General features: G+C 59.5%; 1 protein-coding gene across 2 annotated transcripts; it reads right to left on the reverse strand.

The window, feature by feature from the left end:
* Positions 1–451: 451 nt before the first annotated feature.
* HM13 (histocompatibility minor 13) lies at positions 452–14,747 on the reverse strand. 2 transcript variants are annotated; one of them, XM_054845227.1, is made up of 13 exons: positions 14,510–14,747; positions 12,828–12,926; positions 10,879–10,961; positions 9,820–9,908; positions 8,928–9,013; positions 8,666–8,791; positions 6,706–6,763; positions 6,077–6,160; positions 5,740–5,776; positions 4,560–4,662; positions 3,921–4,006; positions 1,516–1,705; positions 452–834 (listed from the first exon to the last, which is right to left on the reverse strand). In XM_054845227.1, exons 1-12 carry the CDS (start codon positions 14,687–14,689, stop codon positions 1,555–1,557), a joined length of 1,182 nt encoding a protein of 393 aa, XP_054701202.1. In that variant the 5' UTR covers positions 14,690–14,747; the 3' UTR covers positions 452–834; positions 1,516–1,554. The 2 variants fall into 2 exon arrangements, with proteins under 2 accessions (XP_054701202.1, XP_054701203.1); XM_054845228.1 differs by lacking the exon at positions 1,516–1,705 and having other exon boundaries at positions 14,510–14,745.
* Between the last annotated feature and the right edge of the window lie 670 nt (positions 14,748–15,417).

Consider the following 15,417-nt stretch of genomic DNA (forward strand, 5'->3'; position numbering starts at 1 on the left):
TCCCATGCCTGCTCCAGGCTGTGGGGGCTCAGCCCCAGCTCGCTGAGTCCCCCCTGCACAGCTGAGGCAGAGCACGTCCCCATCCCGCTGTGTTCCAACACCCCGATCCCCACTCACCCACCCCGCTCCAGGGCCAGACCCTGGCTCGAACCCACCTGGGCACAGGCCAGGGGGTCAGTGACCGCAGCCCTAAATCTGGGTGTTGCAGAGGGGGATCTGGGCTGAGGCCGGCCAGGGGAAGGCCGAGCGCCAAAGGAACGGGAGGGGGAAGGGGATGGTCACTTGGAAACAGCCAGACAACAGCCACGGGCCCCACAGGGAGAACAAGGCTGCCGGTGAGCCAGGATGCCGATCCTGGTGCTGGCCAGGCGGCCGAGCAGGGGCTACGACTGGAGCAGCAGCCGAGGCAAGGGCTGCCAGCACGGCCCCAGCACTGCCAGACCAGCACTCCTTCCTTCGACATGGTTTAATATGAGAAAGCAAATGCACAATACAAAATTTAAAAACCGGCCTGTGGTTTGCCCCCCACCTGCCTTGCACCCCCGTAGGAGATAAACAGGCAGGGGGGTGGCGGTGCGGCCCCGGGGGGCCGGCGGGGGGGTGGCTATGCGGCATACATCGATAGCCCACCTGGGTGGCTGCTCCGACACACACAACACGATGCTCTTGCACAATTGTTTCGTCGTCTGTCACTTGCAGAGGGTCTGGAAGGGCCCCAGCCCAGCAGTGCCGGGGATGGCCCATGGGCAAGGTCACTTCTCCTTCTTGGCGGCTTCTGTCGTCTCTTCTTTGGAGGCCCCCGGCACCTCCTTGGGGGTTGAGCTCTCCTCGTAGCTGGGGACGAGAAGGACAAGAGGGAGGAGTGAGTGGGGCCAGACATTCTCTAGGGAGAGAGACCTGTGCCAGGCAGGGATAGCGGAGCCTGGGACCACAGGCTCAGGGTCTGCCCTGCCACAGCAGCCGTGCTGTGCTGAGGAGGGGCTGGGCTCCAGCCATCAGCCCCCCAAGTATAGAAAACCCAACAAGGCAGTGCCCAGGCAGGGAGATGAGCACTGCAACACCCCCCCCGGACACCTCCAGTGATGGGGTGCACAGAGCCAGGGGCTTGGGCTTCCCCCAGCCAAGCCCTCAGGCCAGCTGTGTGCCCGGGGGTCTGTCCTCACTCCCGAGAGCACCGTCAGATATCCTGGATAGCACCATGCTTCCCCCCGCTGCCATGCGAGGGGCCAAGCGCTGGTGCCTGTGGGACTGGTTGGCTGGGGGAGCCACAGCAAGACCAACAGCAGTGATCCCCCCCAGGGACTCACTCCTCTGGCTGCAAATTCCCCCAGCACCATTCCCGGGGCCCTGCAAAGGAAGCCGGGAGTGCTGCCTTCCAGCAGGAAACACGACGAGGGCAGAGATGTCAAATCCTCTCCTCCTCCACAGTCTCCCCTCAAAGACAGGGAGAGAAGCTGGCCTGCGACAGCTACTGCCTCTGTCTGAGGAAAAGGGAGAGCCAGGACCAGCCCCTACCTGGCCAGAGCGACAGAGAAGGGGCACCGCGTGCGATTGCTACATGGCACTAGGGCTTTGCTGCCGGCGTCGGCGGGGACAGGACAGTTTCTGCTGCATGGAATCAGCAAGGCTGGCCGGCGAGCCGGACACGGTGGGGAAGTGGGTAAGTCTTGGTGTGTGTGGCAAGATTTCAGCAGAGGATTCATAGCTGCAGGAGAGAGAGGAAGCAGGAGGGGACAGGGGGAAGATGAGGACAGAAAGGAAAAGGAGGGAGAGAGAGAAAAAGCAGAAGTTTTGGAGTGAGACTGCTGCAAACCCACCACGCTGCGCAAGCAGCCTGCTGTCCCCCTGCTAGCTCAGGCTGGGGTGGTCCTGGGGCCATGCTGACAGGCTCCTGCCTGCACTCCCCTTGCCTGCAGGCCCCAGGGCAGGGCTGCAGCATGGAAGAGGAAGGGCTGAGACCTGGGGAGAAGGCAGCTCCCGCTGGCACAGGTAGAGCCAGGCAGCTGGAGCCCATGGGAGAACAAGCCTGGGCACTGGGAAGGCAGCAGAGTGGCCCAGGTGGTGTGCAGGCAGCGGACCGACGCATCAGGCCCTTTCCTGCCACTCGAGGACAAGCGTGCCTGCAGCACGTGTGAGCAGCAGGATGAGCTTCCCACTGCTGACAGCTGACGGAGGTAAAGCGAAAGTATCTGTCGGCCCAGAGAGGCTCAGCAAGGCTGAGAGCCTCAAAACTGATTCTGATGTCGCCCACCTCTGCTCCATTGGCACCCCTTCCCCAGGCCCGCAGCACAGATCTGCCCACTCCCACACTCCCCGTACTCGCCGCTGCATCAGACCCTCACTGCCTTCTCCCAGGGCAGCCGATGGCCCCTGCGAGACACCATGAGCAGGCAGCTCACTGCGTGCAGGCAGCTGGCTGGCAGAGACCACAGAGGAGCTGCCAGCTCCGGGCTGCCACCAGCGCAGGGAGGAACAGGGTGCACTGGAGCCACGCAGGGGAGCTGCACCTGGTGGGATTCCTGCAGTGGGAGCCACTGCCCTCCAGGCACAAGCCCCATCTGGTCCCACTTCCTCTGCCTGCAAGTGGAGTGACTTCAGGGGAGTCCACCCCCAGGGTCCATCAAAATCGCAACCGCCCAGCCTCCTGCACGCTTGCCCTGGCAGTGCTTGGCAAACAGCAGTGGGCAGCGATTTGATGCTGGAGCAGCTTGTGCTAATGCTCTGCGGGGGCATTAGCCCCCCGTGTCCAGCTGCCAGGGTCCCTGGCCGCCTTGCTGCCAGGCGGGCCAGACTCACAGCTCATCTCTCCCCAGTTTCCTGGCGCAGGAGGTGTTGCTGCTGTCAGCTGGTGAGTCACGGCACTGGGGAGAGCGGCTGCAGGATCCCAGGTGCACAGGAAGGACGATCCCAGGACACTCAGTGCCTGCAGCAGCGATCGTCAGAAGCAAACATCAAAGGACGGGCAGGTGCGGCAGGGCTGGGGAGCCAGCCCAGCTGACAGCCCGGTGGGAACACGCATACCTGCATCTCCCAGGGGAGGGGAAGGAGGCAAGGGCAGCGGCTCCCCGCTGCACCCCAGTGGGGTGCTGTATTCTCTCTGAGCAGGCTGGGGGCTCAGGCAGGCCCCCTCGGGCAGGGGCACCCCCAGAACAGGGAGGCTGGGGGGTGCACGGCCCTGTTTTGGGACGGATGTTCCTTTCCCTCCTCTGCTTCAGCCATCCTCAAACAAGCAACTGCACTGGACCACCACTGAGCCTCAAGTACAACCGGCCAAGCACAGTGGAGAAACAGCTGCCAGGCGAGCCAGGCCATGCTCCATGAAGCTCAGAGGGGACAGTCCAGGCAGGAGACCAAAGCTACCCATTGGCAGCAAACAGGCAAATGCCTGGAGCATGGCAGGATGATGGGCCGGAGCGCAACAGCACAGCATGGACCCCTTTGCACCTAGAGTCCCCAGGGCAGGGAAGACGGCTGCAAACCAGGATGCTTTACTGAGCAAGGAGGCTGGGATGTGCTAGAACCAGCCCTGGCTGCTCTTGCAGCCAGATCCGGCTCTGTTCTCCCCCACCCACGGGCCCTGGGACACAATGACCAAGTATCTCAGCACCAGGTGTGCGGTCCCGCCCTCCCCTGCCTGCCAGCGCATGGGAAGAGTTTGTCACCAGGGTGTAAAGCAATACCAGATGCTGCCTGCATGTTGGTACCGCACCAAAGCTCCCACCCGGCTACGAGGAGGTGGCTGGAGCCAGGGCCAGCGTGTACAAACACAGACCCGCTCCACCCATGCACGTGCACTCGCACACCCAGAGCATGCCCAGATGAACCTGGCCCTCCAGCTGTGCCTAGGCATGGGAACATCTGCACGCTTCATGCGCTCCAGCGCCACGGGCAAAACAGCTCCATCCCCAGCTGACGCTCACCTGAACATTTCAGTTACTTCTCCCTTTGCCAAGGCCACAAGAAGTGGGAATCCGATGCACGCAGGGACTAGGTACAGAAGAGCAGGCTGTTGGGATGAAAAACAACTATTAAACCAAACCACACATCGCCCCTCGAGCGAAGCAGAAGGTGAGCTGGCCCTGTCCCCTCTGCACCCGTGGTGTCTGTCACAGTGCTGCGCAGAGGATTAATGCCCCAGAAAGTGGCTTCAAGAGCTAAGTTACAGCTGCAGCAGCACAAAACCCTCACCGTGAGGTCCCAGTGGGCCACGAACACACCGAGGGGCCCCGTGCAGACCAGCAACAGCACCCACGGTGTGTGGGCTCCCAGAGCCTTCAGCGGCAGCATTGTTGCAAAATGCCACAAAACAACAGGGCAGCCCGGCCAAGGTGCTGTTGTTGGAAACGCAGCTGCCTGAACCAGCCTTGCCCCAAACAGGACTCTGATCAAGCCAGGCACACAAGCTTTGGGCAGGGAAAGGTACAAGCAGGCACTGGAAAAGCAAAGCCAAGAAAAGGAATGCATCCACTTTTTGCTGGCATGATGCAGGAACCTCGTGGCCAAGCTGGCGTGTCCCGCTTGGGACATGCATCTGCGGGAGGCAGCACGGCACAGCTCACCTGGGCGTGCTTGAAGATGTGCATGATGAATATGGTCAGGCCCAGCCCGAAGATGTAGGCCACAAAGCTGGTGTAGAAATACGTATGCGTGTTCTTCTTCAAGCTGTAGGGAAAGGGAGCAGAGCCCAGTGACCTCGGGTCTGGGATGCCAGTGACCGAAACGGAGCCAGCCCAGCACTCATAGACATCTCCCACTGTGCTGGGAGCTCTGCTCTGCCTGTGCTCTTGGGCTGGCACAGAGACTGCCACCAGCACAGCCCCCAGTCCCATGGGAACAGTGCAGGACTGGGTGGGGTGACACCCAGGTGAGGGGCTGGGAAAGGGAAGGAGACACATGATTCTGCTGCTGGATGGCTACTGGGGGGGAAGAATCGGTGCTGGGACCCAGGGAGAGGGTCCCACCTTCTTGGGGGAGGCATGGCCAGTCCCTGGCACCCCACTCTCGGCACGTGCTGCTTTATCACAGGGCAGGCTGTGGGAACTGGGATTCTCAGCAGGTGCAGGAGGATGTGGGTGGAAACACCTGGAAGAGCTGGCAAAGACTGGAGGGTCTGTGCAAGAGCAGCGGGAGTGGGGCCACACCACCACCATCGCACGAAGCGTCCCATTCCCGGCAGCTCCCCAGCTGGAGACTTTCGGTATGGGGCAACAGGTGAAAGCTACACCCTGGCGGTAGGTGCACCTTCCCTGTGTAGGAAGGAGTGGCTTCCTCCAACGTTAATGGCAACCCAGAGGCAGTCAGCACAGCCAGGCACTGATTTGCATCCACACAAGCACTTCCCAGGTGCCAGCACCCCCGGCTCTTTCCCACACTGTTTCTGTTTCCCCTCACTGCCGTAGCATAGCTGCCCTCTCTTCAGTGCCAGGGAGCCAGTGAGGCTCTGTGGGGCCATTACATGCTGCCTGCCCTGCTGTGTGTACAGCAACACCCGTGAGCTCGAACAACTCAACAGCGCTCAGGATTTACCCACAAAGCCAGCCCTGCTCACATCTTCTCTTCCAAGAGCCTCCCCTTGCACCACCCCTGTCCCAGCCCCTCTCCCGGGTCCCCACACCAAGCCCCGGAGGGGAACACACAACTGCGCTCCTGATTTCCCCTTCCCCTTTTTCCTCTACAAAAGCAGCTCAAATATGTTGCAAGATCCAACCTGCCAGAGCCCCTTCCCTGCCGCCCACTCACCTGATGTCAAACCGCAGCAGCAAGGCAATGAAAATCCCTGCGGGGAGAAGGGGACAGTGAGGGGATGGAGGTTGCAGGGAAGGCTGAGGGAGGCAGGGCAGGACCTGCAGCGGCTCCGGGTGCTGTGCCTGGGCTGACAGTGCCCTCTCGCGGCACAATGCACTGGGACAGCACTTGGACTTGGTGGGGGGAGACCCCCAGTCCACGCAGCCCCTAGACCCAGCAGGAGGCTTGCAGGGCTCCAGCACGGCCAAAGGCAGAGCAAGGCACCCGCTCAGCTCCTCGCAGCCCGTCCAGACAGGCGACCCCGGTCATGTCCCCCCTCTTCTGTCCTTACCTGGAATGACAATGTCTCCCAGACCCAGCATGGCAAAGTTGTCCGCCTCCAGCCCCTTCTCCAGCAGGTCCTGAGGGAAAACCACTACGAGGAGCAGAGAGAGGAACAGTGAGGGGGGAGTGTCTGTGCCGAGCAGAACTCAGCACCACTGTGCCTGGTGAAAAGGCACTGGAGCAGGGCAAGGCCCCTGTCCCTGCCCTCGGCCCCTCCTCTCCTGCAGCTCCCCCACCCCCTTCTCCTTCCTGGGACAACTCGGGGACTGGAAACTGAGGGGCTTGGGGCCAGCCTCATGTGAAGGCTTCAGCCCCAGCTTGCAGGACCCAAATCACTGCGTGCTCCACAACAGCAGAAATTCACCCCTCCTGCTGGTTTTTTTGGAGGTTTTGATTTTTTTTTTCTTTTTTTACGAGCCGGTGAAATTACTCGCTCTGGGGGTGCAGACCAACCCAGCCAGCTCAGGGCTCTCCAAACCATTCTGCTCCAGAGACCTGGCCCAGCTCCCTGCAGGTTAATCTAAGGGGTCTCTAGCAGGAAACCTTCCTGCACACATCCCACCTTCTGAGCCATCTCTAGAAGGTGGACAGTACATAGACAGCCCCTCCTCCAGCACACGGGGAAGATCTACTCACGTTTTATTGGGGCCTCAAATGATTTGGCAACTGTCACCATCACATTGGTGCCAAAGACCTAGGGGCAAACAGAGGAGTTCAGGGTGACCACAGCTGCACAGGGACACACGCATACTCAGCTACAGCCTCACCTCAGGGCTTGGAGCAGCCTCAGTGGCAGAAAACAGCCAAAGAGCCACCAAACTGTGGGCAGAGGAGTCCTGCAAGTGAGCCCACCACTCAGGGGAGAAGGCGCAGGACAGCACTCGAGGAGGTGAGCACGTCACAGCCGTCCTGCTTTCACAGCAGTGCCAGTGAGACCGCTCACATCAGAGTCACGGTGCTGCCTACCACCTGGCCATCCCCAGCACCTACCCCTGTGGGTCAGTTCAGCTCTGATTAGTCAACTCAGTGAAAAGCCTGACCACTGTCCAGAATGTTATCTGAGGGCAGGAGCTCCCAGCAGACAGCCCCAGCCAGCGCCAGGCTGCTGCCCGTAAGCTTCCAACAGGGACCAGAGCAATTGTCAGATCAGCTGCATTTTGCTCTGAGGTCATTTATTTGTACTGCACTATCAGCTGTAAATACTGGTATCGTTTGGGGGGTGGACTGTAAACACACAGGTCAACCACTCTTTATTTCTGTTCCATCTCTGAGCCTCCAGTCTTGGCTGTACCAGCAGCAGGCACATAAACCAGGTGCTGGTTAGCACCAGGTGAGCAACATCCTCAAGCTAGCGATTAAAGAGAAACCTTAAAGCAAGCACTGGGCATCAGATTAACTCCCATGAAGTGCAGCAAGCTCTGGGCATCGCCACGGAGTAACAGGACTCCGCACTGGGACCAGGGAAAAGCATCACATGCAAATTCAACCCAAGACTACACAGGGGGCAATATCATCGATCCACTGAGCAGTTCTCCCTCCTTGGATCTCACTGTGATTAAATCCATGCTAAGATCCAAGCAACCAGTCCCTGCAGAGGGGCACAGTAAGAGGGTCTCCAATACGCCCCTTCCGTGAGGCTCCAGCAACACACTGACCTGCTGGGGAAGCTGGGGCGGGAGACAGCAGGCAAGCGGAGAGCAGCGAAGTACCAGGAATACACTCACACCCCAAGCAGGGCACAAGGCACTGGGTGCACTAAGCCAGAAGGCTGAATCCTCTACAGCTGAGAGCAGCAGAGGAAGTGGCACACAGGGTAACGAACCACAGAGCTGAGACTGTTAACGAGCCTATGAAACAGGGGTAGCACCAGCCAAGTACAAAATAACACAGTAGCCAGACTTAAATAGGGAAGGATTACTCAGGCAGCTGCAGAGCTGCTGGACAGACCTCAAGGTATACAAGGCTCTCAGACATTTGGAAACACAGTAATTCAGAAGGTGGAGGCAGCAGGAATACGGACATTACAAGGAGAAATGTGCATCCAGGCCCACTGCAGATAGATAAGGAACACCTCAAAATGAAGATGTCAGGGCACTGCACTGGCTGAGGGAAAGAGACTGGAGGCATTCCAGTGTTTGGTCCTCTGTGCAACACAACAGGACACTAACGAAGCCAGCAGATGACAGAGCCGAGGCATAGCCCATACAAGCAGGATCAGTGTACCCCAGAGCAGCCTTGTCCTCCAGTCCACCCAGCAGTTCTGTCAGGCATTGGGAAGACCTTACTGGGGAATACCAGTCACCAGAACTGGATATGCCACGCACTCAGGTACCCCACAACAGTCCTGATGAGATCTCTGCCAGCCTTGGGCTCTCTAAGCCAGAGATTAAAAGAAAATCCATATGCTGAGCCACGTTCTGCCACTGTTTGATTCTGTTGTCATCCCCACCACACCCCTTTGGGCTGAGAAAGTGGAAATCCTGACTGCAAATGTGTGTCCAGCCAGCGTGCTGCCTCCAAAGAGGCATAACGCCACGCACATGCCTTCCGCCAACGGCTGCAACTCGCGTCCGCCCCGGGGAATGCTCCCGTTTACCCAGAAGACGTCGTAGATGAAGAGGCCCCCAAGCAAGATGCAGCCAGTGCTGACGTTGTTCAAATGCAGCAGCTCCACCCCGTTGAGGGAGAATGCCAGCCCAAAGAGATTGTTGGCAATCCAGTGCTGAGAACAACAGGAAAAGGAGATTTGGGTCTCACCGCACGTGCCGAGCCACAGCCTCAGCCTGCAGAGGTTTTGCGTGGAAAGGGGCCTGGGTCTGATCCAGCCTGATCCCGCAACAGGGCTGCGGCTCACTTACCTTTCTCAGCAGGTACCAGACCCCCACAACGCTGCTCAGGGCCAGGCATACAAGATCCTTGGTGTCAAACTCGTAATTTACTATTTCTGCAATAAAACAGAGAAGTCAGATTTGTGGGCAGCCTGGGCAGCTCCCCTTCCCACGCAGGGCAGAGATGAGTGACTTTTCAGCTGGGGAGCAACACGGACTGCAGGGCTCACGTCCCAAACGAGGGGACTGTACCCACAGAAGTGTCCGTGCCCACGGTAAACACATGCAAACTGCATGCAAACGAGCAGCTGGTCCTGGCAAGCCCGGACCTTCACCTTCAGCCAGACTCTGCCACATGGACAGCATCTGCGATCCTTCTGTCAATAAGGAAATTGGATTCAGGCACTGTCTAAGGCACGGAGAGGCAGATCTCCCTCTTCCTGCACCAGTTAACTCCTGGTGGTATCACTAGAATAAGTATTCCCTTACCACTAAAGCTACTGGGCAGGATACTTACCAAAGTATCTTCTAACAGTGCAAAGATTTGAATCAGATAAGTTAAGGCAGCACAAAAAAGTCAGTACTGTGCTACCCAAGCTTAAATAAAGGCAGTGCATTTAACAACAGCGGCCACAGCTCCATTCCTATAGCGCTCCGGGATCTGTTTCTGGGGTTTCACTGCCAGCCAGAGGCAGCACAGAGGGAGAGCACCAGCCGGTGCAAGAAGATGCACGTGGCAGCCCCGGCTCTGCAGGGACACACAGGGCGCCCACTGCCTACAGAAGCGCAGTGGGGAGCAAGAGGTCAGTCTTTGAGAAGGTTGTTTCAATGGGCTGAAAGTCAAAACACCAAGTGAGCAAGAAACAAAACAGTAAAGGCAGAAAACATTCTGGCCCCCAGAGAGACCAGCAAGCCAACATACCCTCCTTGCTCTCCCCGGAGCCCTGGGTGAAGAGGAGCTGGTACTGTTTGTTGGGGAAATTTGCAGGGAAGAATCTGTTCATCATGGGGCTGAAACGAGAGGTGTAGAGAATGGCAGTTCGGCAGAAACCCCACAGGATGCGCTGCCCAGCACCTCTGTGTGACAGCGTCACAGCACGAACGTCGGCCCACACCCCCTCACGAGATGGGGAAACCCCAGGTTTCGCCACATCAAGGACTGGCAGGAGCCCCAACTTCAGTCACCAAGCCATAGACACGAGACCTCGACCTCCCCAGAGGTCTGATCTGCCCATGTGTGACAGCACCCCAAAATGCTCAAGGGCAAGAGGCACAGAGCATTGCCCGCGAGAAGGAAGGACCCACCCCAGATCCCAGCATGAGCCCTGTGCTCCCCAGCAGCACCCTGGGCACCCAGAACTGGCTGGGCCACCACCAAACGGCTCTCCTACAGAGCTGGGAGAGGAGGCAAAGCCCCTGCCCAGCGCCAGTCTAGGGAAAGCATCTGGTCCCCAATGCCCCAGAGCTCAGGAAACAGGAAACCAGTTTTACTTTTTCAGTTACTGAAACAGCCTGAGCTTTCAACACCTCACGCCAAGCATCAGCACAAAAGGATGGGGACGTTATTGTGAGCTCCAGCTGCCTGTTTCAGCTGTCCCAATAAGGGGAACATGGGTGCTGAGAAGCTCTTCCCTCCACAGGGCAGCGAGGACTGTGCCAAGCCACAGCAGCTCTTCCGGGCGAGCTGGCCTTGTCCCATGATGGTGGCCACTCACACCTCCACAAGCTCTTCCCAGTGATGCTATATGGGGTACTGGATCACCAGGACCTCCGAGACTTTGGTTCCCCCACACGGAAGGGTTCACAGCATGCTCTGGGCCCTTCACACCATCAAGGGACAACACCCTAAGAACTGGGACTTGGCTCTGCTGCAAGGCAATGGTGCTCCAGAAACCCCCAAGTAAACTCAATACCCCACTGCGTCACAGAGTGGACAGCCTCGGACACCCCTGCCCCAGTAACACCCTTCCCTCTGCCATACCTGATGGTGTGGGACAGGGCTAGGATCCCCAGCACGAAGAAATACATGGAAAGCAGAAGATTGATGTACTCTTGAGAGAATATCTGCAAGAGAAATCCAGAGAGGGGTTAGTTACCACAGTGTCCTCCCCATCTATAGCACTTCACATTTCTATTGGCAACTGCTGTGTCAGTGCTCCAGGGAGATGAGAAGAATAGCTGGAATAACCCAAATTCTTGCACCACTGATGGGAAATACGTTGGAAATAGTCGTGCACTCACAGAACAAGCACAACGGGCCTGCGAGTTGTCGTGCATCTACGAGCTGCTCGGGTCAAAAAATAACTCCTGTGCTGCAGAAAGGACAGAGCTTCCCCTGCATATCCCCTGTAGAGCAAGCTGGAGCAGGGAGCAAGGCACCGTGCCACTCCTGGGGGCTGCCCCAGCAGAGAAGAGCAGCAGCATCCCCACCTCACTACTGCAGCGCCCTGCCCTAATTAAATGGGGTATTATTAGAACTCCTGCCCTCCAATGCACAGGCTGCCTTACTGCTAAATCACACCCCTATGGGCCAGCATGTGGGGACCCTGGGGTCCTCTCTGCTCTCCTGGAAGGGGGATGCTGGAATACAAAAGCTCATGGCATGTTGCAGATATCAAAAGGAAGAGCTTGCAGCAACTTCAGCGAGGCCATGATGCACGTTCAGTACTTCTTTTCCCAACGTCTCCATCCCAGCCAGGAGCAAGAGGCAGAAAAGGCACCTGAGGAGGTGGAGGAGGACCCCAAGAAACGGGTCACAGGGAAGGGGTAGGATGCAGGGGGTCCTTTCAGCACCAGAGGGGCCCGGTGGCAGGATCTGGCAGCTAGTCTGTAGCCCACCATCAGGAGAGGCTCAGCAGATGCTCGGCTTTACTACTCCTGACCTACAAGAGGAGCTGCAGCCCCAGTGAGCACACAGGCTAAACTTCACCACTGGGACAGCAGGGCATATTGCTTAGAGAGGCCTGATCCTGCCTGCTGCTGCAGAGCTGACCTCTGTGACTGCGCAGGCTGCAGCACACATTTGCCTTCCCAGTGCACCTGCAGCACTGGCCAGCACCCAGGGCCGTGCCAGGGTAAGGACCTACACAGTGCGGCTGTCAGCCCGTGTGGCCCCTCGAGCCAGGGTAGGAGCCCGCAGCATCAGTCAGCTGCTGCACTGTAACTGCGATCAGCGGAGAAGGGACTGCAAACTGCAATATTCCCAACTTTGCACCTTAAACCTGACCTCCTGGCCAGCCAGGAGCACCTCGCAGGCAGCCCAGGCAGCGGGGCTGGAAGCTGCCGTGCCGAGAGGCCCTCTCTGTGCTGGCAGCCCCACGGCTTGTCAGGCCCTGCCAGGAGCTCAGCCGCACACCAGACGTGTGTGGGCAGCCAAAGGTGCTTTAAGCCAAGACCCCTTCTCCACACAGCCAGAACCACCTGCTGCTGGGATCTCCTATCTGTGACTCAAGAATGGTCATCTAACTCTGCTTGTTGGCTCTGCGTGTCTTAAAGACTTCACCTGAACACACAGGGGCTCACCCATGAGCTAGCGATCCCCCAGGCCTGCAGCGTGGAGCACAACGCAGAGACAGCAGCATTTGCAACTCAGCAGTCCCCGGCACCCTCTGGTTTCAGTCCATGCAACGTCAGGTCGGCCCACGGAGGCAGGCAGAGCTCAGGGGTGAACTCACCCCTTGGCAGATCTCCAGAACTAACTTGTGCACAAACAGGCTACAATTTCCTCCAAACTGTGACAATTCAGGCAAGAAGTGATGTCCTCCTGCGTGGTGACACTGAAGGGCTCAAGCTGTGCAGCCTTGCACACTTTCTGTCCCAATGCTAAGGGCCCCCAGCTACGGTAAACTAAAAATCGAGTCAGTCCCACTTTGGCAGCTCCTGACAGGCAGGGAGGATGGCAGGCACCGGCGTCTCGTGTCGCTCACTTACTTTAAAGAAGAGGTAGAGCCCCAGAAGGGTGCAACTGGCCACGATGGGAAAACGAGCAGCGTCTCGGCTGGTAATGGTCTCTGGCATCTCCGAGGAGTTCTGGGGAGGGAAAGAGAGGACAGAAGTGGATCAGGCCCTGCTCTGGCTTCGTACCTGAGCAGGAGGTGAACAGACACAATGATAAAGGGTTCACGGTGGCTTTGAGAGGGGCAGGGCACCTGCTGCCCCCACCCCCCACCCCAGTCGTTCCCAGAGGTAGGGCTGTGTCACAGGCAGAGCCTGAGATGGAAAAAGCAAACCTTGCCCTCATCTTTCCAAGGGCTGCCACAATTTACTGCTTTTTTCCTCTCAGAAAAGGGAAAAAACCCAAACCCTGTAGTGGTGTTGCTCCTTTCTCCCCGTGCCCAGAGGGGAGCTGGGCTCCCTTGCTGCTCATGCTCGGCTGTCCCCATCAGCCTCCCCATCTGTGCGCACCATATGTCGATCACCCTCTGAATGACATTTCTCTCCAATCACCTTTCTATCCCAAACCTTGCTCCTGGGATGCTCCTTATGCTCAAAAGCCCCAGATTTATAAACCCCTTTCACCTTCTGAGACATCTTTGCACCAGCTGAACCAGCCCCCTTTTCAAGCCATTTCCCATGAGAGACCTTTAGCTTTCAGAGGAGAGACAGAGGGCTGCCTGCTCCCCTGCCCAGCTGGCTGCTGCTCGGAGATCTAATCTCACGCAGGCAAACACCTGCGGCCAGCGCAAGACGAGAGTGCACGTTGGCGGAAGCCCTTATGCAAAGCAATCCTACGAAGGAACAACAGCTTATCCCGGGCACAGCTGCTGCCACACAGCACTCAGCGGCACAGAAGTAAGTGCCCAAAGAGCCACTGGCTCCCTGCGGTGTGAGCAAAAAGAAATCCCTCCCAGAACCATGGCCAGGCCCTGCTTGCCTGGGCTGCAGGAACCCCACTAAAATCAGCTGAAACCCCTGATGTAAGACTTAAGGGCAGGCGAGGGGATTTAAAAAATAGTCATAAATCAGACTGTGTAAAACAGTCCCTTCTCCTGAGCTTCAGGAGCCGAAGTGTTGGAATTTAAGTCCGAGCTCCTACTGAGGCCAAGTAGGAGATGCAGGAAGCAGCATGATGGGCTGCAGGGACAGCACAGGGTGTGCAGGCAGGGCATGCAGGCAGGGCGTGCAGGCAGGAGAGCGCGACAACACCCCGGGACCAGCCCCAGTGCTGTGGGGCAGGGGAGCAAAGCCACATAGGAGCCCCCCAACACAGCATCTCTTGTGGGGGTGCGGGGGGGGGGTCACGAGTTTTGCAGCACTTGAATTTATCGGGACAGTGAGGACGGGGCTGGAGGAGACCCCGGGGGAAGGCAGAGCTCTCCCTGGGACCCTCCGTTGCCACCGGGGCACAGGTCTCTGCCTTTCCAGGCCCGGGACAGGGCAGCGCGGTCCGGGGCGGGGGGGGCCGTGCAGCTGTGGGACGGGGCACCCGGGGGGACCCCGGGGGGGGGGGGAAGGGGGCGAGGCCTAAGAACCCACGGAGGGTCTCCCGGCAGAGGCGGGGGTAATCCCCGCTGCCGGGCACGGGAGGCCTGAACAGCCCGGCGCCCCCGGGTGCAGAGGGGGCGGCTGTCCCGGCGGGGGAAGGCCGGGCTGCCCCGGAGCCGCGGGGGTACCTTGCTCTTGGCGCAGCTGACGGAGCGCAGCGCCCCGAAGAAGATGGGCAGCAGCGCCATGAGGACGAGGCTGCCGTAGGCCAGCGCCATGCCCTCGGGGGTGGCGGGCGGCCGGGCGGCCGCGGGGGGTCCGGCCCCGGCCCCAGCGGCGCTGCCGTTGTGCGCCGCGGCCTCCTCCATGGCGGCTGCTCCCACCGCGGTCCGCTTCCGGCCCGCGCGCGCCAGGGACACGTCCTCTTACCGACCGGAAGTGCGTCACGCGTCACCGTCGCCGACGCTAACCACGCCCCCGGCAAACACGGGCCGCGTTGCTAGGAGACCGACAGCGCCTGAGCGCGGCTGGGCCCGATCCCGGCCCCGGGGCTCTCCAGGGCCCGCATCCCCCAGAACCGGCCGGGGGCTCGGGCCGGGGGCCCGCCCCACCTCCCTCCCCCCCCCGCAGGGCACGGCGGCTGTGGAAGGCCCCGGTGTGGGCAGGCCGTGCCTCGGGCGAGGATGGACCGGGAGCCCTGAGGGCAGCCCGGGGGGATCCCTGCGGGTAGGGGGGGGCCCGGCTCCCCGCAGCCCCTGGCCATGAGGGCTGCGAGTGGGAAGGTGCCGGCTTCAGCCACCGTCAGCCCGAGCAAGTCGGGTCGGGAGCTCCCGGGCGTCCCCTCCATCCAGCCCTGGGTTTTCCTGCCCTTCGCCATTTCCTGAGGACCCTTCTGTGCCGCTGGGCCTCCTCCGCCGCTCCCAGCCTACCCGTGGCCGCGCTTGGCAAACACCCCCTCCATAAAAACGCCTGATAAATGGCAGCAAACTCTCCCTGCCGCTGGACCGGGGCCAGGGCTCTGCCAGAAAATTGGCTGAAATGTGTGTTTTCCTCACAAAGATTCCCTCCCCTCCCAAGCCGCTGGCAGCCTGGCTGT

Source organism: Grus americana, chromosome 17 (assembly GCF_028858705.1).
Source record: "Grus americana isolate bGruAme1 chromosome 17, bGruAme1.mat, whole genome shotgun sequence".
Taxonomy (NCBI): domain Eukaryota; kingdom Metazoa; phylum Chordata; class Aves; order Gruiformes; family Gruidae; genus Grus; species Grus americana.